General features: G+C 59.3%; 10 protein-coding genes across 10 annotated transcripts; 4 read left to right on the top strand and 6 right to left on the bottom strand.

Moving 5' to 3' along the window:
- Positions 1 to 104: 104 nt before the first annotated feature.
- TRAVEDRAFT_43119 (chromatin-binding transcription regulator ADA2) lies at positions 105 to 2,497 on the top strand (the record flags this gene model as incomplete). Its single annotated transcript, XM_008035592.1, has 9 exons — positions 105 to 153; positions 235 to 419; positions 481 to 527; positions 578 to 722; positions 784 to 1,398; positions 1,455 to 1,572; positions 1,623 to 1,729; positions 1,786 to 1,963; positions 2,022 to 2,497. The coding sequence occupies 9 exons, from the start codon at positions 105 to 107 to the stop codon at positions 2,495 to 2,497; spliced, it is 1,920 nt and encodes a 639-aa protein (XP_008033783.1).
- Positions 2,498 to 2,655: 158 nt separating this feature from the next.
- On the bottom strand, positions 2,656 to 4,787 carry TRAVEDRAFT_56075 (PALP-domain-containing protein; the record flags this gene model as incomplete). Its single annotated transcript, XM_008035775.1, has 13 exons — positions 4,521 to 4,787; positions 4,376 to 4,446; positions 4,279 to 4,324; positions 4,110 to 4,221; positions 4,046 to 4,059; positions 3,888 to 3,994; positions 3,826 to 3,831; positions 3,557 to 3,772; positions 3,211 to 3,491; positions 3,092 to 3,154; positions 2,887 to 3,039; positions 2,798 to 2,833; positions 2,656 to 2,740 (listed from the first exon to the last, which is right to left on the bottom strand). Exons 1-13 carry the CDS (start codon positions 4,738 to 4,740, stop codon positions 2,656 to 2,658), a joined length of 1,410 nt encoding a protein of 469 aa, XP_008033966.1. The 5' UTR covers positions 4,741 to 4,787.
- Positions 4,788 to 4,966: 179 nt separating this feature from the next.
- TRAVEDRAFT_91002 (uncharacterized protein) lies at positions 4,967 to 5,122 on the bottom strand (the record flags this gene model as incomplete). The annotated part of the gene is made up of 1 exon (XM_008036039.1): positions 4,967 to 5,122. A coding segment is annotated over one exon (156 nt), but the record flags the coding sequence as incomplete, so codon positions are not given.
- Positions 5,123 to 5,522: 400 nt separating this feature from the next.
- TRAVEDRAFT_17353 (NAD-P-binding protein) lies at positions 5,523 to 6,110 on the top strand (the record flags this gene model as incomplete). Its single annotated transcript, XM_008035265.1, has 4 exons — positions 5,523 to 5,618; positions 5,677 to 5,727; positions 5,784 to 5,879; positions 5,931 to 6,110. The coding sequence occupies 4 exons, from the start codon at positions 5,523 to 5,525 to the stop codon at positions 6,108 to 6,110; spliced, it is 423 nt and encodes a 140-aa protein (XP_008033456.1).
- A 1,088-nt stretch (positions 6,111 to 7,198) lies between these two features.
- TRAVEDRAFT_56073 (acid protease) lies at positions 7,199 to 9,980 on the bottom strand. Its single transcript, XM_008035774.1, has 7 exons — positions 9,519 to 9,980; positions 8,603 to 9,206; positions 8,350 to 8,520; positions 8,105 to 8,292; positions 7,961 to 8,042; positions 7,674 to 7,910; positions 7,199 to 7,605 (listed from the first exon to the last, which is right to left on the bottom strand). The coding sequence occupies exons 1-7, from the start codon at positions 9,762 to 9,764 to the stop codon at positions 7,487 to 7,489; spliced, it is 1,647 nt and encodes a 548-aa protein (XP_008033965.1). The 5' UTR covers positions 9,765 to 9,980; the 3' UTR covers positions 7,199 to 7,486.
- A 377-nt stretch (positions 9,981 to 10,357) lies between these two features.
- Positions 10,358 to 11,727, top strand: TRAVEDRAFT_113520 (eukaryotic translation initiation factor 2 subunit alpha; the record flags this gene model as incomplete). The annotated part of the gene is made up of 7 exons (XM_008036037.1): positions 10,358 to 10,450; positions 10,508 to 10,640; positions 10,712 to 10,845; positions 10,924 to 11,072; positions 11,150 to 11,417; positions 11,472 to 11,561; positions 11,617 to 11,727. 7 exons carry the CDS (start codon positions 10,358 to 10,360, stop codon positions 11,725 to 11,727), a joined length of 978 nt encoding a protein of 325 aa, XP_008034228.1.
- A 407-nt stretch (positions 11,728 to 12,134) lies between these two features.
- TRAVEDRAFT_141270 (mitochondrial carrier) lies at positions 12,135 to 13,496 on the bottom strand. The gene is made up of 7 exons (XM_008036036.1): positions 13,431 to 13,496; positions 13,332 to 13,367; positions 13,169 to 13,261; positions 12,869 to 13,085; positions 12,547 to 12,803; positions 12,309 to 12,478; positions 12,135 to 12,245 (listed from the first exon to the last, which is right to left on the bottom strand). Exons 1-7 carry the CDS (start codon positions 13,482 to 13,484, stop codon positions 12,173 to 12,175), a joined length of 900 nt encoding a protein of 299 aa, XP_008034227.1. The 5' UTR covers positions 13,485 to 13,496; the 3' UTR covers positions 12,135 to 12,172.
- Positions 13,497 to 14,267: 771 nt separating this feature from the next.
- On the bottom strand, positions 14,268 to 14,543 carry TRAVEDRAFT_112771 (uncharacterized protein; the record flags this gene model as incomplete). The annotated part of the gene is made up of 1 exon (XM_008036035.1): positions 14,268 to 14,543. One exon carries the CDS (start codon positions 14,541 to 14,543, stop codon positions 14,268 to 14,270), a length of 276 nt encoding a protein of 91 aa, XP_008034226.1.
- Positions 14,544 to 15,879: 1,336 nt separating this feature from the next.
- TRAVEDRAFT_26348 (NAD(+) diphosphatase) lies at positions 15,880 to 19,031 on the top strand. The gene is made up of 8 exons (XM_008035344.1): positions 15,880 to 15,982; positions 16,037 to 16,643; positions 16,711 to 16,923; positions 16,988 to 17,131; positions 17,194 to 17,281; positions 17,331 to 18,172; positions 18,259 to 18,510; positions 18,575 to 19,031. Exons 1-6 carry the CDS (start codon positions 15,972 to 15,974, stop codon positions 17,651 to 17,653), a joined length of 1,386 nt encoding a protein of 461 aa, XP_008033535.1. The 5' UTR covers positions 15,880 to 15,971; the 3' UTR covers positions 17,654 to 18,172; positions 18,259 to 18,510; positions 18,575 to 19,031.
- A 417-nt stretch (positions 19,032 to 19,448) lies between these two features.
- On the bottom strand, positions 19,449 to 19,728 carry TRAVEDRAFT_43111 (uncharacterized protein; the record flags this gene model as incomplete). Its single annotated transcript, XM_008035591.1, has 3 exons — positions 19,449 to 19,514; positions 19,571 to 19,662; positions 19,713 to 19,728. 3 exons carry the CDS (start codon positions 19,726 to 19,728, stop codon positions 19,449 to 19,451), a joined length of 174 nt encoding a protein of 57 aa, XP_008033782.1.
- Between the last annotated feature and the right edge of the window lie 461 nt (positions 19,729 to 20,189).

The raw sequence follows: 20,189 nt of genomic DNA, 5'->3' as shown, positions 1-20,189 counted from the left end.
CTCCTGCAGGACTCCTTGGGGGAATCTCCAGAACTGCCCCATTCCGAAGGTCAGGCCGTGCGGCACTCGTTTCTGGGCGGAATCGCTGGATTTTTCGTGCAGAGATGACGGTTACTCATCGGAAGCGGGCGTACCAGCCAGAGGAGATTCAAAGTGCGTCCTTTGCGTTTCCCGGGCCTTTCCTCCTTTGCCACATTGGGAATCTCACGCTTCTTGCTTTTGCTTACGTAATAGCTGTGAATGAGCCCGGCTTGCAGATCGAGTGCGACAGCTGCGCTTGCGACCTCACGCATTCCATACGAATAAAGTGCGCCGACCCCGTGTGCGAGGTCGGAGATGGTGTGGATATCTGCCCAGCATGTTTTTGCGACGGGAAGGAATTCAATGTCCACAAACGGGACCACGCTTACCGTGTTGTGGTGGGTGACTGCAGCAATGACGCGTCAACCTCCATCAATAATAACCTTTCCCTCTGCTTAGGAGTTACATTCTTATCCGATCTTTGTTGAAGATTGGGGTGCGGACGAGTGAGCTCTTTGTTTCATGCCCTATGACCAGAATAACTCAATGGCCTCAGGGAGCTCCTTCTCCTCGAGGGCATAACCATGCAAGGGCTTGGCAACTGGCAAGCCATATCGGAACATGTTGGGACCCGGACCAAGGAAGAGGTCGAGAAGCATTATCGTACAGTCTATATCGACTCACCCAATTGGCCCCTTCCCGTTCGTGCCCTTTTACACTCCTCCACCCTCCCTCCAACTAACGTTACGCCACTCCCTGCAGCGTATGGACGCAGACTTCGAAGTCGACCCCGCCGAGTTCCAGGAGCGGAAACGGCGGCGGATATCCTCCATGACCACCACCAACCCTCCTCCACCGAAGGCCGCGCCCGTCTCTGCCCCAGGCGTGCACGAAGTCGCCACCTTCCTCCCGGGACGCCTGGAGTTCGAGCACGAGCTAGACAACGAGGCCGAGGACATGGTGAAGGACCTCGAGTTCGGCGTGTGTCTTGAGTGGGGCGGAGACGAGATTCCGGAGGACGAGAGCGACCAGGATGTGAAGGCGCGGGCGCGACTTGAGGAGGAGCTGAAGATCAGAGGCAAGGAGTCGTCCCCGGGGAAGTGGCAGCCCAATGGCCTGATGAACGGCCTGGTGAACGGGTATTACTCGAACGGCGACACGCCGCGGCGGGGCACCAGCTCCAAGCCGGATGACGACAAGCAGGGGAGCGACGCGAACGGGGACGATGCCGACGAGCAGACGCAGCCGCCGCCGTTCGAGACGCCCGAGTCCTTGGAGTTCAAGCTTTCGCTCCTCGAGTCGTACTATCAGCGCGTTGACAAGCGGCAAGAAGCCAAGAGCATCATGTTCGACCGGGGTCTGCTGAACTACAAGCAGGTACGTGGCCCGTGGGTATTGCAGAGAAGCGGAGCGCCCGCTGATCAGTCACGTAGATGCAAGCGGCAGATAAGAAACGGCCAAAGGAGGAGAAAGACATCCTGCACCGCCTGCGGCCGTTTGCGAGACTACAGACTGCGGAAGACTTTGAGGAGTTCCAAGCCGATATTCTATGTAAGTTCCAGCAGACCGTGTCGCCCACCACCATACTCATCATCGCTCAGACGAACACATCCTCCGCAAGAGGATACAAGAACTCCAACACTACCGCCGCATGGGTTTGCGGACAGCAGCTGACATCGACAAGTACGAGGCGGATGTCGCTAAGCGGGTGAGTTCCCCACCACACCCCTTGGTTCCGGTTCGCTCACACAGGCTGTCATGCAGGCAAGCGTCAAGGCGAACCTCTCGCGTGACTACTATGTCGATCGGCGACTTGCAGGCGCCCGTGCCTCCTCCGGACCCGATCCGCGCCGCGGAAGTATCGACGGAGACGAGCGAGAAGCCACCCCCAAGCCAGGCGGCTCATCCGTCAGCGGCACAGGCCCGCCTGTACGGAAGATGCGTGCGTCCCATCCTCTCCTCTCTCCTACTCTGTCGCTCACGCATCCCCACTCATACAGCTGCCCCCCTCAACCTCGCGAACAGCCCCGCGCTGCACCTGCTCACGCCCGAGGAGCAGACGCTCTGCTCGCAGCTGCGCATCCTCCCGAAGCCGTACCTCGTGATCAAGGAGACGCTCGTGCGCGAGTACGCGCGGCGCGGGGGCAAGCTGCGCCGGCGCGAGGCGCGCGACCTCGTCAAGATCGACGTGAACAAGACGAGCCGCGTGTGGGACTTCCTCGTGCAGGCCGGCTTCATGCGCCTCGGCAACACGGACGTCGTTGCGTCCGCGGGCGCCGGCCAGGCAGGCGGGAGCGCGAGCGGCGAGGGCGGGCGGCCGTCTGCGACCCCGGGGCTGAGCGCGTCGCCGAGCAAGGAGTCGACCGTGCGCTCGCCGCGGCCGCCGCCGTTCACCACCGTGCCCCTGGCGTCCGCAGGCTCTGCGTCGAACGCGCAGTATTCGCAACCGAGCGCATCTTGGCCACCGCCGACGTGAATGTGCGGCACCTTTCCTCTCCGACATATATACCTTACACCCATCGACCGTACTGCTATCGTGTTGTCCATTATATACTCAGTGTAGACTATCGCATTTGTACACTACCACCGAGCATCAGATCTCTTGCATACACGCCGCTGGGGTGTCACTATTATCTATGCGCTTGACGGCTCGGCGAGCAGCCTGTCTATGATGCTTGTGTCGACTGGGATATCGGCTTTTGCGAGGTAATCGTCGTTCCTTCGGGGGATGAATCAGCTCGTGGGCTCTTCAGTAAGGCCGTTATATAAGACTTACCAGAACTTTGAGTAGTGTCTCGTCCCTGAATCGCATCTATGCTCAAGATGTGAGCATGATGCATCACACAAACAGCACAATTCACTCACAGGATCGTGACCAGTCGCTGACCATTGTTCCAACCCATCTTCTTGGCCAGCTTTATGCATGCGACGACATTGCACGCACTGCTCGAACCGAGGAAGAGTCCATCGTTTTGAACCAGGTAGCGCGACATCGCCACGGATTCGGCATCCGACACCCTGAATCCGAGTAAGAAAGAGGAATCGGTGCAAAATAGAGCGAGCGGCGTACCGGAACGCATCATCGATGATCGGCAGCGCAAGCTCGAAGTTATGCGTTAGCCTGTTGATACCTCTGCGCCACGCGAAAGTCAGCCAGCCCACAACTCCCGCATCGTAGGTAGCACTCACATGCCCTCCACGACGGTGTCGACCTGATGGCGCCGCTTCGTGCCCTCCGCCTCCTTGCGGTCGAACATCACGCCGTGCTTGACCTTGTTATACAGCCCGCTGCCCTCAGGGTCAGAGAGCGCAACCAGGAGGTCCTTTTTCTTCGACTTCAAGTACTGGCCCGTCCCCGCGAGGGTGCCACCGGTACCTGCCCCGGAGACGAACGCATCGATTCCACCGCTTGTCTGGCGCCAGATTTCCGGGCCCGTCCCGTCGTAATGGGAGTGGTAGTTGCTTCTGTTCTATGATCAATCGATACCGAGTGAGTTTTGAGCAGGGGCGCGTATAGTCATGTCGTGCCAAGTACCTCAAACTGGTCTGCAAAGAAACCGCGCGGTTTCAAGGCGAATTCTCGCTCCTCCCTGGGGCTCATGAGGACGTTGTCCTCAAGCGCATCGTCGGCAGTGGTCGTAACGACCATTGAAGATGATGCGGTAGGGATGAGGTGTGCGCGATGGGTCTCAGACGGATGTGTGGGGTCGGGCGTGGAACCGAAGTCTCTTGCCCGTTCGCGAGCCAGGTTCTACATCGGAATGATGAGTAACCGATGCGCCTCACTGAAAAGACAATGCATACCACAAACTAGGGATAGAGATTGTGAGCAAAGTGACTATATGCGGGTTGCGGGACGTGCATACCTGCTTCTTGTCCACGATACTTGCTGGCCGAACACGTTCTACTTGGGCCCCGAGGGCAAGCAGAGCCTTGACCTTCTCTTCCGCGACGTCGTCAGGCATGATGATCGCTACAAAACTCGTCAATACGCGTTCAATATCCTCAGCGGGCGTTGACATACTGGCTTCATAGCCCCTACATTTATGTTCGATGAGCTAAGAACCATAGGGAGGCCTGGGACCTACTTGGCGCGTGCGATCGTAGCAATAGAGATGCCTGTAGAGCCGACCGTTCCTTCGAAAATGCGGGAACCCGTGTGTGGGTGCAACAGGCCGCGCTCCTCCGCGTCCTCGATCACTGAACAAAGTAGAGTTTGAGGGATGGTGTTTCATAGGGAAAATGACTAGTACGTACTCCGCAAAGCTACACGGTCCTTCACGCTCCCTCCTGGGTTCATGAACTGACATAACCGTCAACTCGTGGCGCTGATCACGGGAAAGGAATAAGCTACCTCGGCCTTGCCCAAAATCTCTACACCAAGCGCATCACTGAGAGAGTTGATCCTCACTAGCGGTGTATTGCCTTCATGAAAGGCACGATATGCGTAGACATGTTAGGTAACCTGTATGCTGTGAATGTCGCCATGTTTAACTTACCAATCAAGCCCGTAACACCCTGTACCACATCATCGCTACGCAGCTCAATAGGACGCGGTTCGAAGGTGAGTTCTGCGCGCTTCCGTTTCCGCTGCTGGAAATAGCTAACAACCGAGGTGGTTGTGAGAGAGAGAGCAAGACCAAGAAGGACACCGTAGAAGATATATCTGTTGGATGATCTCGAGGGCAGCTTGATGACTCCAAAGCGTGGTAGATGCATGAAGCAAGGGCCCAAGGTGCTAAGAGAGAGCGCGAAAACAAGTCGACGTGTCCTTGTCTAGAGGGAACGGAAGAAACGCGTTGTGCACGGTCAGATCACACAGACGTTGGATGCAAGCGGATGAGGTCATATCTCCCATAAACGGCGTAATCTAATCTACTACATGCGTTTGGGGTTAGGGTTAGGACAACGAAAGGACCGAAAAAAAGGCCCGCCCAGCCCGAGGGCCGAAGCGGAACAGGAAAATATTGAGACGGTGCATGAGCCGAAGCCCATACAAACCGCAAGGCCCCCCTGAGGACAAGGTCGCCGTGCTATGAGAGGTCCCCACGGCCCACGGACCCAGGTACATGAAGGGGCTCGTGCCATCAAGGTAAGTATGAGTTGCCATCGTGTCTCGAAATCCCTTATATACCCTCGGATGCCGCGCACGGGCCATTCTTCAGGGCAGGGCAGACGCGTCCGCGCTTCTCACACTCTCCTCCGCCTCCTTGCCGTGCCCCGAGCGCCCGTGGGTGGACCAACGACAGACTTATCATATGCATATGCTCGCGCGGGGATGCGCTCTGCGGCCGCGGCCGCTATCGTTGCCAACGCGCGCCCTGGTGCACGGATGGCGCGATCTCCGCTGTCCACCACACCGCCATGTGCAGCGCGAAGCACAACCCCGTTCCGGATGTGAGAGTGCCAGTGCCTCAAATACCGCGCGCACCTATCTAATGATCCCGCCCACCCGTCTCTCTCATCGCACCACCGTACAACACGCACCGCCGACCTGAGAAATGTCCAGCCTCGTTCAGTTGCAGAAGAATTTCCTGTCTTCCCCGAAGTACGCTGTCGTGGGCGCTTCGAAGGACCAGACCAAGTATGGGACCAAGGTTGGTTACCCGAGGTGCTTCGCGAATTACATGTGGCCGTGTTCTCACTTTTGAGCAGGTTTTGAAGTGGTATCAGGCAAGAAGCAAGGACGTCACTCCTATCCACCCGGTAGGTACATTCAACACACCAGGATACTTATACCTCTCACTCAACGTGCAACACAGAAAGAGGACGAGCTCGAGGGCCTTAAGACGATCCGCGCCGTGAGCGATCTGTCCGCACCCACGGAAACGTCTATCAGCATCATCACCCCTCCGAAGGTACGTGTGCTTATCTGCCCTGTGCTTTCCAAGATGCTTACTACGCGTCAGGTGACTCTCGGAGTGCTTGAGCAAGCCAAGGCTCTCGGCGTTCCCGCACTCTGGCTCCAGCCCGGCGCAGAGGACGCGGCAGTCATTGCATATGTCAAGGAGAACGGCCTGGAAGACAAGGTCATCTACGGCGGGCCGTGCATCCTCGTCGAGGGCGATAGTATCATCAGCAGCCTCTGAGCGTCATGGACTGCTTGGAGGAACAACTCGTATCGGAAACGGATGTAATATCAGCGTTGTGTACATCACCTCAAGTCATACCCCAACTTCGTTCCACTGCGCGTACCACTGGCATGCTCTGCGCGGCCCCGGGGACTATTTCATTTAATCGGGACCAGAAGTTGAAATTAGCGCCCGCATTGTGGCGAAGGTGGCGGTGCAGTGTACATATGTACTGGAAGGAATCCGAATTGGTTCAAGCTCGAGGAGGGGATGGCTTCTTGATATATCATAGGAGTGATGTCACTTGCATATTTGCAACGGATTTTGAGCTGCGATGGACTCGCAGGAATGGGCGGAGGCTATAGTACTTACGGTGTTCAGAAGGTACACGGAACATCCATTCCGATCATACCACCTTCTACTTAACACCACCTTCTACTTAACACCACCTTCTACTTAACCCGTAGGTTACAAAGGAAGGACTTCGTACTAACGACTCCACTCTAATTATTACCAATCGTTTGGACCGCCACCATTGATTTTACTTGTTAGTAGTAGGACATCTATTCGTGGCCAGCGGCGAGCGTTCGCCGCTAAATGTCAGCGCCGCCCAACGGTCCACACTGACATTCACACCGCCCACGCAACCAGAAGAAAAAATCGGATCCGACGTCACCGCAGCCCCCTTCCATCCCACAGAACCCCACATGCCTCGACGTCGACGTCAACGCCATCCAGACCGCAGGCCACAGTGGCACCCGGCATCGACATCGACATCACCTGTCACGCGCAAAGTTAGGCCTCCGAAGATCATCGCTGCCGCCGTCCCACCCCCATGGGAGCGGCGCTGCTGCGCAGCGCAGCGCGCGTTCCCAAGCTGCCCACCAGTATGGACGCTATACACTCAGCGCCAGGGCACCGGGCTTCCGAGGGAAGCCCAGCTCGGGCTCCGAGAGGGTATTGAGCGGGAGGGAACGCAGACACGGCGAAGCCACGTCCGTGTACTGAGGGACCTGTGCCCAGGCGCTGCCAGGTCCTTATTGAGCTCACCTGGGGAAAAAGCGGGAGTTGCAGCACAGCACATAGAGCGGACGCACACCAGGAACGGAGGAGGTATCGTAAATAGCAGCAGCAGTGTAATTGCACAGCACGCCCGTGTCGCATCGCAGCGCCACGGCGACAGCACAAGCATAGCATCCCAGGTCATGCGCGTAGGCGTGGTATGGTTCAGTCCTAAAGAAAGCGTCCGAGAAAGCAACAACCTCCTTCCGCCCTCCCTGTCTCCGAGATGATCTTGATCCTGATTCTGGTACGTGGCGTCGACGTGTGTATATGTGTTGAGTGGGCGTATGAGAGCGAGCGGGTGGGAGCGAAAGCATGATGCACGGTGGGGCCTATGCGAGGAGCGCGCAGCCAGAGAGGACACCGATGAGCAGCGACGCCGCGGTGTACAACACACCCGCGTTCGCGGAGAGTGATAGTGCGGCGTTCGTGCCTCCGCTGCTGCTGGTGCCTGAAATGCAAAGTACCGTGAGTATCTCTGTAATTGAGATGCAACCGGACACGGCAAAAGGAACGCACCTGTGCTCGAAGTCGAGCTTGAGCCAGACGGGAGCGGATCGATACCCTCGGTGATGGTCGCCGAGCCGGGAATAGAAGTCGGCGTGCCTGTGAATGCAGATGCAGAAGCGGAAGGGGAAATCGGAGGGTGACCGATGATAGAGGACAACAGCGTTGGTACAACAAAGGGAGAGGATGCGGATACGGATACAGCAGATGATGATACAACAACAGAAGATGCAGAGGAGGTGGATTGAGCTTGTCAAATTCGTATAGTGCCTAGCGGCCACAAAGAAAGAAGGACGCACCGGAAGAACCACCCGCAGCGTTTGACAGTTCCGCGAAGCCAACTGCGGCAGGGTTTGCGCGGAAGACGCTGTATACGTTTTTCTGCGCAGCGATGGACGGTATAATTAGCTGCTCTGTCCTGGTCTGCGCTAAGGCCAACTTACCAGGAAGGTGTCCCCGACGACCCACGTTGGGTTGCCGTTGCCGCCAGTAACATCGGAGCCTTGCGTGAGATCAAAAATGCCGCCGACGCATTGTGAGGCAGAGATGCGGCCGAGGTTCATGTCCGCCGAGCTGATGGGCCACGACTTGCCGCCGAACGCGAACGACACTTGCACCTCCGTGGAACAAGCTGCGGACGGATAGTTATTAATACATAGCGCCGGCTTAGAAATAGCAGGTTACTCACGGAACTGCCAGAAGCCTGCCATGCTCGGCACGGGAGTCGCCCCCGGGATGGCTGCGTAGATGGCGTTCACCGCGTCCGTAGGCCCACCGACAAGGGTTGTCCCAGTATCGATGGCGGAGAGGGCTGCGTCGCCGGAGGGAATGGTTACGGACTTGCCCTGGACGGTGGCGCCTGTACAATACGGCGTTATTCTCGGTGATCAACATGCAAATGACAGGCAGTGGCTGCGGATGATGAGCTCATCACTACATACCTGTCATCGTGAGCATCCAAAACGTCGGCGTAGCCGCATTCGTGAGCGGCAGGAACTCAATATCACCCGTGAACAAGGTGCTGTTCGTTCCGCCCAGCGTCAGCACACCGCCGGACTGTTCGTCCGGGGGGTTTGTGTCGTCCAGGTGACGGTCAAGCCAGAACGAGAACTCTGGGCTGGAGAATTGACCATCATTTGCGAGCGACTGCCAGAGGGGAACTGCGTTCGTAGAGGCGAGTCCTTCGAACGCCAAGCCCATGATGCCGGAGACGTCGCCATCTAACAGCCCAGTGGTCATGGACTCCACGAGCAGGAAGTTCTGCGGGTTGACGTTGAAGCCGGCCATGGACACGGTGTCGGACACAAGGATGCCTTGGACCTGTCCACTGCCATAACGAATGCGGACGCTCTGCGAGCTCCCACTCGCGCTCGTGACCTGCTGGAGGGTTGAGGACTGCGTGGAATCGAATGGTGGTGTCTGACCACATGAGAGGCAGTTCGTGGCGGGAACCCAGAGGTCAGAAGAGCCAGTGTCGAGCACAACTTTGAAAGTCTGGGGCGGGGTGCCTATTTGGACGGTGCCGATGTATGACGAGTCGGAGGCCTGCCAAGAGATGTGAGTGAACAGCACGCTTGGCTGGAGTTCTGCAGTACACCTCTACGACTAATCCGGCGAGGCACAGGGCACAGTGAACCCGGCCGACCCGGGTCCTGAGACACGGCGGCGCCCGACATCTTGGCGGTGTCGCTCTACGCAGCCTTGGGCATACCCTACGGATGCCCAAACTCGATAGCCCCTTCTGATATCGCTCGCACTGAGACCCATCGACTTCAGGGGGCCCATCGTTTCTCACCGGCCGTACACCACTCGCCGAATTGGTCGAATAGCTGAACTATCAGAACAGGGAATACACACCTGGTCGATGATGCCGACGCCGACGACCTGCCCAGCTCGCCTTGCCAGGGTCGCATTTGATGAGGCCCAGCCATACTTTGCGCGGAGGTGATCGGCGTGGAAGGCAAAACGTTCTACGGGCGCGTCATGGTTTCCCGATCGACGGCTGAGAGGGATATGCAGCGCGGGCGGTACGAAGAGTGGGTTGGCGAGGGCAGACGTGACGAGAGAAAGCAGGGGAAGGAGAGCATAAGAGATGACCGTCATGGCAGGAAGAGAGAGGCGCGCTGGGCGTCGAGAGAGCGAGAGGTAAGTATATGAACGGAAGGAGAGACAGTGGCGCTGTAGGCCTCCGGGGGTCAGAACAAGGGACCGGGGTCACACAGTCACGACTGGCTGACAAGTGAGACGGTGAACAGGGCCCGAGTGCGGTTCGGTTCCAAACGGGGCTGTACTCACGGAGGCGAGGGAAGACGAGGGCTGCGGAGGGGGGCAAGAAGGGCGGGAGGAGAGCATGGTTGTGCACGGCTCCGTGATGATATACACCCCTCCCATCAGCTGCCCACGCCCTCCGTCGCTGCCCAGCACCCCTTGGCGACTCGTCCGACAGTGCCGGTGCTTTCCAAGCCTGCCTTATTCCTCTTCGGCCCGCGTTAGACCAGGTTCAAACCAGCAACAAACCGCATAATCGCCGGACTGACACGGTTTAGTCGCGATGCTAACAATTGGGATAGGCGCTCGTGTGCCGCCGTAATCTTTTATCGCTACTGCTACGCGCCCGCCGCAGAGTCAATACCGCCATCTCTGCTTTTCTCCTTTCCTCTCACCACGCTTGGCACACCACATCTACGGCAGCCAACATGCGTTACTACGAACAACGCTACCCGGAGGTGGACGAGCTCGTCATGGTGCAAGTGCGCCAGATCGCCGAGATGGGTGCCTATGTCAAACTTGTATGTCTTCCGCTCGCGGAAATACATCCGCACCCGTTCATCAGTTCGTGCAAGTAGCTCGAGTATGACAACATTGAGGGCATGATCCTGCTCTCCGAGCTCTCTAGGCGACGTATCCGATCGATCCAGAAGCTCATCCGTGTTGGCCGGAATGAAGTAGTCGTTGTCCTCCGTGTGGACAAGGAGAAGGGTGAGTTCTCTGATCCGCCAACCCGCCTTCCGTCTTCAAAGCCATACCAACACCGTACTCTTGCAATGCAGGCTACATCGACTTGTCAAAACGTCGTGTCTCCCCCGAGGACATCACAAAATGCGAGGAGCGCTACATGAAGTCCAAGACTGTCGCCTCAATCATGCGGCACGTCGCTTCCAAGATCCCCTCTGTGGACGGTGAGGTCCTCTCGGGAGAAGAGGCGAAGCAGGCAGCTGCCGATGCCGCCGAGGCGAAGCGTACCCGCCGCGCCGCAAAGAAGGAGGGCCATGAGGAGGATTTGCCCGACGAGAACGCCGCGGCGGGTGGGGCGAACGAAGAGGTCCGCCTCGAGCAGCTGTACGACCAGGTTGCGTGGCCACTCAGCCGCAAATACGGCCACACCTACGACGCGTTCAAGCTCGCACTCACGTACGTCCGATCCCTCCCCTCCCTTCTCTACTCCGGGCGCCTTTTCTGTGCAGTCGATGGTGCTAACTCGCACGCAGTGAACCCGACGTCGTGTTTTCGTCGCTACCGAGCCCCGTCCCCCAAGCTGTGCTGAGCATATTGACGTCCACGATCGCCCGCCGGCTCACACCGCAGCCCATCAAGCTGCGTGCGGATATCGAGCTCACTTGCTACACGCCCGCGGGGATCGACGCGATCAAGAAGGCGCTCCGCGCAGGCGAGGCGCAGAGCAATGAAGCCGTGCCCATCAAGGCGAAGCTTGTTGCGCCTCCGCTCTACGTCTTGAGCACGAACGCGACAGACAAGGTACGGCAGCCATGCGTCCGGGGTTTTCATAAACTTACCTATGTGGCTGTGTAGTATGCCGCTGTGGACAGGCTCGAGCGTGCGATTGAGTCGATCCAGTCGACGATCGAGGACCAGGGTGGATCTCTGGTCGTGAAGATGAAGGTGCGATCAACCGTGGACTTGACAGGGGCTACAGTGCTAACGTTTGTGCTGTCAGCCAAAAGCCGTCTCGGAGACGGAAGAGCAGGATCTCGCGCAGCTCATGGCAAAGGCGAGCCAAGAGAACGCGGAGGTCTCAGGCGACGAGGACGACGAGGAGGCACTCTGATAGAAACTGTACGACCGATCCCATGGCTCCTTGGAACGCGCGCATGGACGCGCTGCGCAGGAGAACGCCAGCCACACTGTATCACTCTTGCTCTAGGTGTATGTATCTCTACTGTACCGTCGGCCGAGCTGAGAAACCCCTTCCCTGATTCCTATCGTTGACGTTTGTGAACCTTCTAAATCGGCTGCAAGCACATGTGAGCTGTGTAGGATCAGTTATTGTGGCTTATTGTGGCTATTCGCCTAAACCGTCGGTACAACGCACGCACACAGCTCGCGAAAGAGAATAACTATGTAACATGATGATACACACACAAACACGAAATTTGCAAGCACTGGTTTACGACTCAGCTGAGGGCCTACATAGATTACCCCCTCTGGTAGTGTACGTCTATGATCGTCTATGGGGCTGGATATCACGAAATGAGGCCTGTATATCGTGGATTTCATACTGTGTTGTTGAGCAGCCGGCTCGCCAGCTCGAAACCCAGGAATGTCGCGCCGTTCGCGAACGGCGACCTGCCGCGCCAAAATGTCAGCAAGCGATCCTATAACACCACGAGAAGAGAGGTTGGGACATACCGAATGAGTGTAGGGCCGAGTCCACGCGTGAACGCGGAGAAGCCCTCCGTGCGCCATACCGTGCGCACACAGTCCAGCGTCGACTTGTACTTTTGCCCGGTCGAGGGCGAGAACCCATCCGTCTGCATCCGCGACTTGATCATATCGATAGGGTATATCACCGCCCACAACTATCGCATCAACGGCCATATCTCAGCGCTCACGTCCCGCATCATGACTGCAATATACGGAGACTCACAGCATAGCCGGCGCCGGCGCCGAAGAGCACCGCGTTCGCGGGATGCACCTGGTCGCGGCGGATGCCCTTCTGCGCCATCTCGCGCTGCATGAGCTTCTCGTACGCCCAGAAGTAGATGCCGTAGCCGGTCGCCTCGCGCCAGAGCGTGACGACCTGGCCCTTGTAGATGCCCGCGATGCCGTGCTGCGTCCAGATCTTCTTCATCGCGTCGAACGGGCCCGCGTACACCGGGTTCGTCGCCGACTGCGTCTGCAGCCCTGTAGATGCGCGCGCGAGGGGTCAGCGGCCTGCTTGTGCAAGGATAAATGGAAAGGGGACGTACGGATGCGGATGTGCTCTACGGGGCCAGAGACGACGCCGTTCGCGAGCCCGGCGAAGACGCCCGCGGTGAACAGCTGCCCGCTCCCGAGGGTCATACCATCCGGGCCCCCGCGGCCCTTCAGGACGTTTTGCTGCGCGAAATAGCGCTTCGTGTACTCGAGCGCGCCGAACTGGATCGACACGCACACACCGATGCCTAGCAGCGGGGTCAGCGTGCCCTGTGTGGCGCGAGAGCGAGACACGCAGAGAACGGCGCGGTCAGCGCGCGGCGCGGGACGTGAAGCGTTAGGGCGCACCAAACCTTGTAGAATGCGAGCGGGCCCTCGTTCTTGAGGATGCCGCCGGCACAGTGCATCATGCCCTTGTACGTGCCAGCAGGCGCGGTCTGCATGCGCTGGTGACGAGACGGCGCGTCAGGACGCGTCGAGAAGCGGGGCGTGCGCCTGATGGGGAGGTGCACGTACCACTTTCACGATGTCGAACGGCTGCCCGACTAGCACCTGGGGGCGCAGCGCTTCGAGTGAGTCCGAGAGTATGGGCTGGCCAGACTTAGTAGTACGTACCTGGGCGACGCCTCCTGCTGTCCCTGCGGTCAGGTCCTTCACTGTTTTCGACATGGCAGAGATCCCTGAGAGCTAGCACAAGAAACAGGCAAGAAGAGCGGTCGAGGATGAGGTTGAAGATCAAGCCTGTCGAGTCAGAGCCCGCCGCTGAACGGGTAGACGAGCACAAGTTGTGGGGAAGGTGGTGCGCCAGCCAATCAGCGCATCTCATTCTAAAGTTTCGCGCCCCCTGCCGGCGGAACGCCTGCTGATAAGATAAGATTTAACCGACGCGCGCACTCAGCGCACCTCCGTCCGCGCCGAGAAGCGCAAGTTGAGGTTAGGAGAGCGTCGACTCGTCGAGCAGGACGCTGCATTGGATGTGAGCGTCGCGCGCTGTGTTGGACGGCAAACGTGAGTCGCGCGTGCAACGCGAAGGCGCGATCGCGGTCGGGGGTACCAACATCCAGGTTAGGTATTTCGGTTACCGGATCGGGCGGGACACCGACACCATGCACATGCTTTCACCTCCCATCTCCGACCACAACACGCCGCTTGCCGTCGTGGACCCTCTGGTGAGCAAGTGATTATACGCTATCTGCTCCATAGATTGTTTGAAATTCGAAGACAGTTATACGCTGGCAAAACGTTGAAACATAGTGACATGGTATGATAGTAGACCCCAATAGACATGGCGGAAGCGCATGCGATAACATATACAACAGAACGAACATTAGAGTCCCATCGCCCATAATCTGCGAGAGTCCGCTCCCTCGACGGGGACTGATCCTACTATGCGTATCGCCTCCTCGCGAGGCCGTCGTCGTCGTCGGCGTGTGTCGCCGCTCAGCCTGCCCCTCACAGCTTCCCCTTCGCCTTCCCCTCTGGTGACCGCCGCCTCCCCGTATTCCATCGCGTTGGGTTCGTGTACGAGTCTCGCGCCTGCGCGTCCGCCGCCCGCCACTTCTGCTTCGACTCCGGCGACTCGCGCATCCACGCCTGCGCGATCGCCTGCGCCGGCGTGAGCGGGCTGCCGCGCGGCGGGGTCTGCGTGCGTGGCGTTGTGGGCCGCGGCGTGCGCGACGCTGTGGGCCGTTGTGGGCGTGCAGGCGAGGGGGGATCTGATGATGGCATCTGCAGGTACGCGACAACAATGTCAGTAAAGGCCGGTAAGGAGGCCGGGCGACGGGCACGCATACTATAGTCGTGAAGGGGTCATAAAGATGGGCTAGCGTCGCCCAAAGTTCGTTCTTATATAACACGAGCGCGAGCAGCCGCTGGACATCGCAGATCGCATGACTGTCTCCGCTCGACGTGCCGCTGAAATGCAGACCGTCGAGCGGGGAAAGTACATAGGAACGGCCGCATCCAGCCCAGCGCGTCCTCACAGCGCGGTTCCGGATTAGGAAACCTCAAGGGGGCTCGGGCGAAGTGCGTGGTGGGTAGCGGTCAATGATGCGTAGGAACTGCCGTACCGCGCTGCACATCCACGAGGTGCGAGACAGGAACATTACGAATGGAACACGGCGGTGTGGGGGAAGGCTGCTCGACGGGAGGAGAGTGAGGGGGGGAGGCGGTTGGCAGCCGGGCCCCTCTCGCGACGCGGTGGTTTTGTAGCGTCGGCGCCAGGGATATCACCTTGAGAAGATCAATAGGTACGGGCGGGCCGTTACTATAAACGCGTTCTATGACTCTCGCCGCGTTCTGAAAAGGACGGACAATGGTGAGATCGCCTGCCGGAAGCGATCCAACGTACCACATCAGGTAGCCACAATCAAACGCGGCAAAGTCAATGCGACGCTGACCCTGTTCCGAGAGTCATATTTGCTTGAGACAGCAACTGTGCGAGGCAGGATATGGCCATTGCTTCCCGACGGCCAGGATGTCCCAGGTTCGACGTTCTTGAAGCCGCACCGAAAACACGCGGTAGCAGGCGCGTCCTGTCAAACGGCGCGCGTGAGTGCCCTGGAACGTTGATGCGTTGACAACGCGCAGCCTTTATCCACGGATGCATATGGCCATCCAGGGCGGTGAATAACGAGTTAGTCGAGCTGTATGTTTTTCTGCATGGCGAGCGGGAGGAGGCCGGTAACCTAATAGACGCCCGCGGCTACCCCGCATTAAGAATAGGCGCACTACGCCGGGCGGTAGCGGCGGACCGAGCCGGGACTGTCCTCATCGTCCGCTACGATGAGCTGAGAGTCGACGACGTCGACGTTGGTCCAACTACCATCTCGACTTCGTACCCGACACCCGGCGTGCTGCACCCTGCTTGTTCCAAACTCCCAGTTTATTTCGACGCGCATCGGATCAGCCCGCTACCTCAATACACACTCCCGTTGGCTCGGACGATTGCGATTCCACACACAACCCGTGAGTAAGCCAGTGGTCAGCGGGACATCCGGCGTACAGTGGGATTGTGCCAGTTGATTAAATAAGGGTGCCCGCGCTCGCTGTGTCATCCTTTTAGGGAACGCGGTATACAAACCCACCGTTATCTGTCTCTTTCCATCCGCCACCATTCACCGCCAACTCTTCCGTCGCGCCCTCTCCAAGTTCGCAATGGGAGATACGTGAGCTACTATCCTTCCGCAGCACCTTGTGCGGCAGCTGAATCGCCCCTCTAGCTACGTGAACTTCTTCGGAGGGTCTCCTCTTAACCGGCTCGCCTGGTTACGCACATCACAGCCCTTCCTCAACGCCATCGCCCACGCACCCGCAACGCGCTGGGTGCTCTTCAAGGACGGCCAGCCGCTCGTGCAATCCAAGCCGAGCGCTCCGACCCTATCGCTCGCCCGGCTGACGACGAACGACGTGAAGGCGCTCTTGGGTCCGGAACCTTATTTCGCGCAAGGGCAGCACGCAGGAGACCTCGCACCGGCGGACGTGCCTGCGCTCGAGGCCGCTCGGCTGCGCGGGAACGGAGTCGTGTTCCTAGGGCTACACGAAACGAACCGTTCGCACGCGGACGCGCTGCCGTCATCCGACTTCAGTGCGAAGACAAGCGCAGACGTCGTGCTCTCGAACATCAAGGGCACCGCGTACTTTTCGCTTGACGTATCCACTGTCGCACAGAGCGAGCTGGACGAGACGCTGCAGAACGCGGCTGCCGCGAAGGAGGGCGACCGGATCGTGTTCTCGGAGCCGAGGACGGCCACGGCGAGCTTCGACGCGTTCGATGCCGCGGTATTCGCGGAGGCGCGCAGCATGACGGATTGGAACGCGCGCAACAAGGTACGTCCACACGCGCGTGCGCACGGCGATCGTCGCTCACGGACCGAGATCTGTCCCACTGCTGCAGTTCTGCCCCGGATGCGGGTCGCCCGTTCACTCGCTGTGGGCCGGCTGGAAGCTCTCGTGCTCGTCGCTCCTCCCATGGGCGGCAAATCCCGCGGGCCAGAAGCCGTGCATCACCGCACAGGGCCTGCACAACTTTGCACACCCGCGCACGGACGCCGTGGTGATCATGGCGGTGATTGACGAGACAGGCGACAAGATCCTCCTCGGCAGGAATGCATGTTGCCCCCCTCTCTTCCTCCTTTCCGTCCTCCGCTTACCGTGACGATGCCCATGTTTAGAAAAAATGGCCGGGGAAGTTCTACTCGTGTCTTGCAGGCTTCATCGAGCCGGGCGAGACCTTCGAGGACGCGGTGCGGCGTGAGCTGTGGGAGGAAGCGGGTGTGAAGGTGTGGAATGTCCGCTACCACTCCACTCAGCCATGGGTATGTTGGGTCCTCATGTCCTCCGGTCTCCGCGCCGAGCGCTCACGCACTGGCGTCCCTAGCCATACCCTGCCAACTTGATGGGCGGTTTCTATGCGACTGCGAGTTCTTCCGAGCCACTTCGGGTGGATCTCGACAACGAGTTGGAAGGTCAGTGTATGCGCAGTAAACACACAGCATATGCTCATCTTATTTACAGAGGCACGCTGGTGGACGCGCGACGAGATTCTCTCTGTCCTTCACCATCGGGACGGCACGACGCTCTCCCAGAGGGACCGCCGGGAGCTCTTCACGGCAACCGAGAATCTCAAGCCTACCGAGCAGCCGCCCGCCACGAGTGGCGCCAACCCACTGGCCGGAGACGCGGTGAAAGAGGGAGAGAAGGCAGCGGTAGACGCAGCGCGCGAGCTGTCCACAGGGCCTCTTTTCAAGATGCCCCCTGTGACTGCGGTCGCAGGCGTGTTGATAAACGAGTGGGCGCACGGAAGAGCAGGCTTCCAGCCGGAATCGCCGAAGCTCTAGCCCGCGGCTTCCTGAAGCCATCCGTCCAGATCCATCCAGATAGACTTGCAGTGCACAGCGGGCGGAACGAGGTGGGGGATGAACTCGGAATTCTGAATGGGCGATGTACAGATGAATGAGCTTATACAACAACAATCACGCGCGGTCAGGTGTACGTTATACCACAAATACAAGACGATGGCCAGATATATCTAGAGGGAACGTGGGCGGGCGCTGGGAGGCGCGTTCACAGGTGCAGGGTGCCCGCTGGGGGTCGTATCTCCGGCCTCCTGGCAGTAGCAGGGCCGCGGGCGGCTCGGTTGCGAATAGACAGGCGACAACGGACGTTCATCGAGGCAGATCCAGCCCGACCCAGGGGGCCCATAAGTAGAACACACGGCGGCGGTACCACGACGCGAGCCAGCGGGGATGTATGCGTTATGCGGTTCCACCACGCGGCCGCTCGTCCGGGCGGTACGCCCAGATATTGGAGCTGGCCATGGGACCGGACGGACGCCATACCACCACGTCGTCGCCGTCCTGCGCGCGGGCACGCCCACAGACGCGGTCAGCACAATTCAGTCGCGATGATGTAAAGAAAGAACTCCGCGCGGCGCGGCACGCACCTCCAGTGTGCGGTCGTATGCGGATGCACGTGAGTGCGCAGCCGTAGACGGCTCGCTGCGCGCGTGGCGGCCATCCGCCGCCGCTGTAGGGCGTGTCGCGGACAGCGTGGACGGGCTCGCCGGTGAGCGCAACTGCTGCTGGTACTGCTGTTGCTGGCCATGGCCGTACTGCGGGACGTGGAGCGAGAGTGGCGGCGGCGCGCTCGCGGAGGGGTGCAGGCTCGGGCGGGTCTGGACGCTCGACAAAAGAGACTGGAAAAGGAGATATGAGATGCGTGGATCCACGGTCGGGGAAAATCGCGAGGAAAGGCCGTACACGCTGGTGGGGCTGTTGCCGCTGTTGGGTGCTTAGGCCCACCTGCTCTTCTTCCTCCGCAAGCCGTCGGACTTCACGCTGCATGCGTCTGACGCGGGTGATGGCCACCCCCGCGCGGCGCGTCTTCTTCTTCCTGGGCTGGCCTTCCGCGTTCTGGTTTGTGCCTTGTGCATCGTCTTGCTCGAGGTCGTCCCCGTCTGCGCCACCGTCCCCAAAGTCGCTTGAAGTCTGGCTCGTCGGAGAAGTCGAGAGCGGAGTTCCGGGCATGATGCGTTCGCCAGCGATGGCATCAGTGCCCCTCCTCGTGGGGACGGGCAGTCGGGGGGTGCTCGCACCGCCTCTTGATGTCGTCGCCGAGTTATTGTTCGCCATAGTATACGGAGCAGGATCAAAGAGCGGCTTGGACGCGGACGCGGGCGTGGACGGGGACTTGGACACAGAGGCGAGTGTTCCCGCGGGGGTGGTGGGGGTGGAGGCCCTCGAGGGAGAAGAGCCGTCGCGAGAACAGGGCCCACAAGTAGTAGCTGAGCTCGAAGCGACGCATGACCGCAAGCACGTTTCGTCGCCAGTTCCGCGTTGTGCTAGAGGATCCGGGATGGTCGCCAGAGAAGCCTGGTACTCGCCGGGATCCGCTGAGCGCCGCACAAGCCCCCCGTCCGCCTCAGGTTTGGGCGTGCCGGCCCGTAGCAGATAAGTGAAACGAGGAAAGCGGTCGGTAGCGTGTTGGGTGGACGCCGGAGGGCCGCCCCAGGGGCTTGGTGCTGCCATCGTGAGAGGGCGGAGAGGAGAAGCCCCCAGCGCTGAGGTCATCACACGCGACCGAGGACAAGAGATCCGTGCCGTGAGAATATCGCCAAGAGGTCGAACAGCATGCCTATAGGAATCTTGATGCTTCATTGGTATCCACTGTGTCAGCGTCAAGCTGAGAGCCAGAGTACGCCTGGAGTTCGCAGTCAGTTCCCCGCATGAAGGAAGCGCGCTCGAACCCCCATCGACGAGCGTTATGGCGGGCCGAGCAGTAGACGTGCTTTCGCGCTCTTTCGGAGCGGAGAAGCGCTTCTCGTACACCTCGGTAGTGCTGTGTCCCTCTGCAGTATCGACGTCAGACCCTTTTCATACATGTAGCTACCGGACTCACCCGCGAGAATGGCCATCGCTGCGCAGTGTATCTCCTGCCAGTGATCAGACTTCTAGAATGAAAGTGAAACGCGGACGCAGCGGACTAGGTGCGAGGACCGTGGAGCGACAGTGTCCAACAGAGTGGAATGAAACAAAATTTAGGCTGCTAGCAGACTCCTTTGGATGGCAGGCGTGGCCCAGACGAGGCAGCCGCGTTCCCGCAAAACCGAAGATCCCCACAGGATGTGCACGCTGCGAGAGCGGCGTGTGGGGTGTGGGTGCGCAAGAGGTAGCCGGCAGGCCAGGGCAGGGGCAGCAGCGTGTGAGGAACAAGTGCGAACACGTTTGCGGAGGCAAGGCCCGCTCGCGGAAGTCAAAGAAGCAGAGAGGGCCTCGAGGTATTAGGTTCAGACCGCGGGGGTTTCGCCAGCTGGAGGGGATGCGTGGTGGAGAGAGCAAAGAAGGATGATCACAGCCAGAGCTGTGCAGAGTCCGA

Source organism: Trametes versicolor (assembly GCF_000271585.1).
Source record: "Trametes versicolor FP-101664 SS1 unplaced genomic scaffold TRAVEscaffold_2, whole genome shotgun sequence".
Taxonomy (NCBI): Eukaryota; Fungi; Basidiomycota; class Agaricomycetes; order Polyporales; family Polyporaceae; genus Trametes; species Trametes versicolor.
Note: the sequence above shows the minus strand (reverse complement) of the source record. Positions and strands in the feature narration are given on the sequence as shown.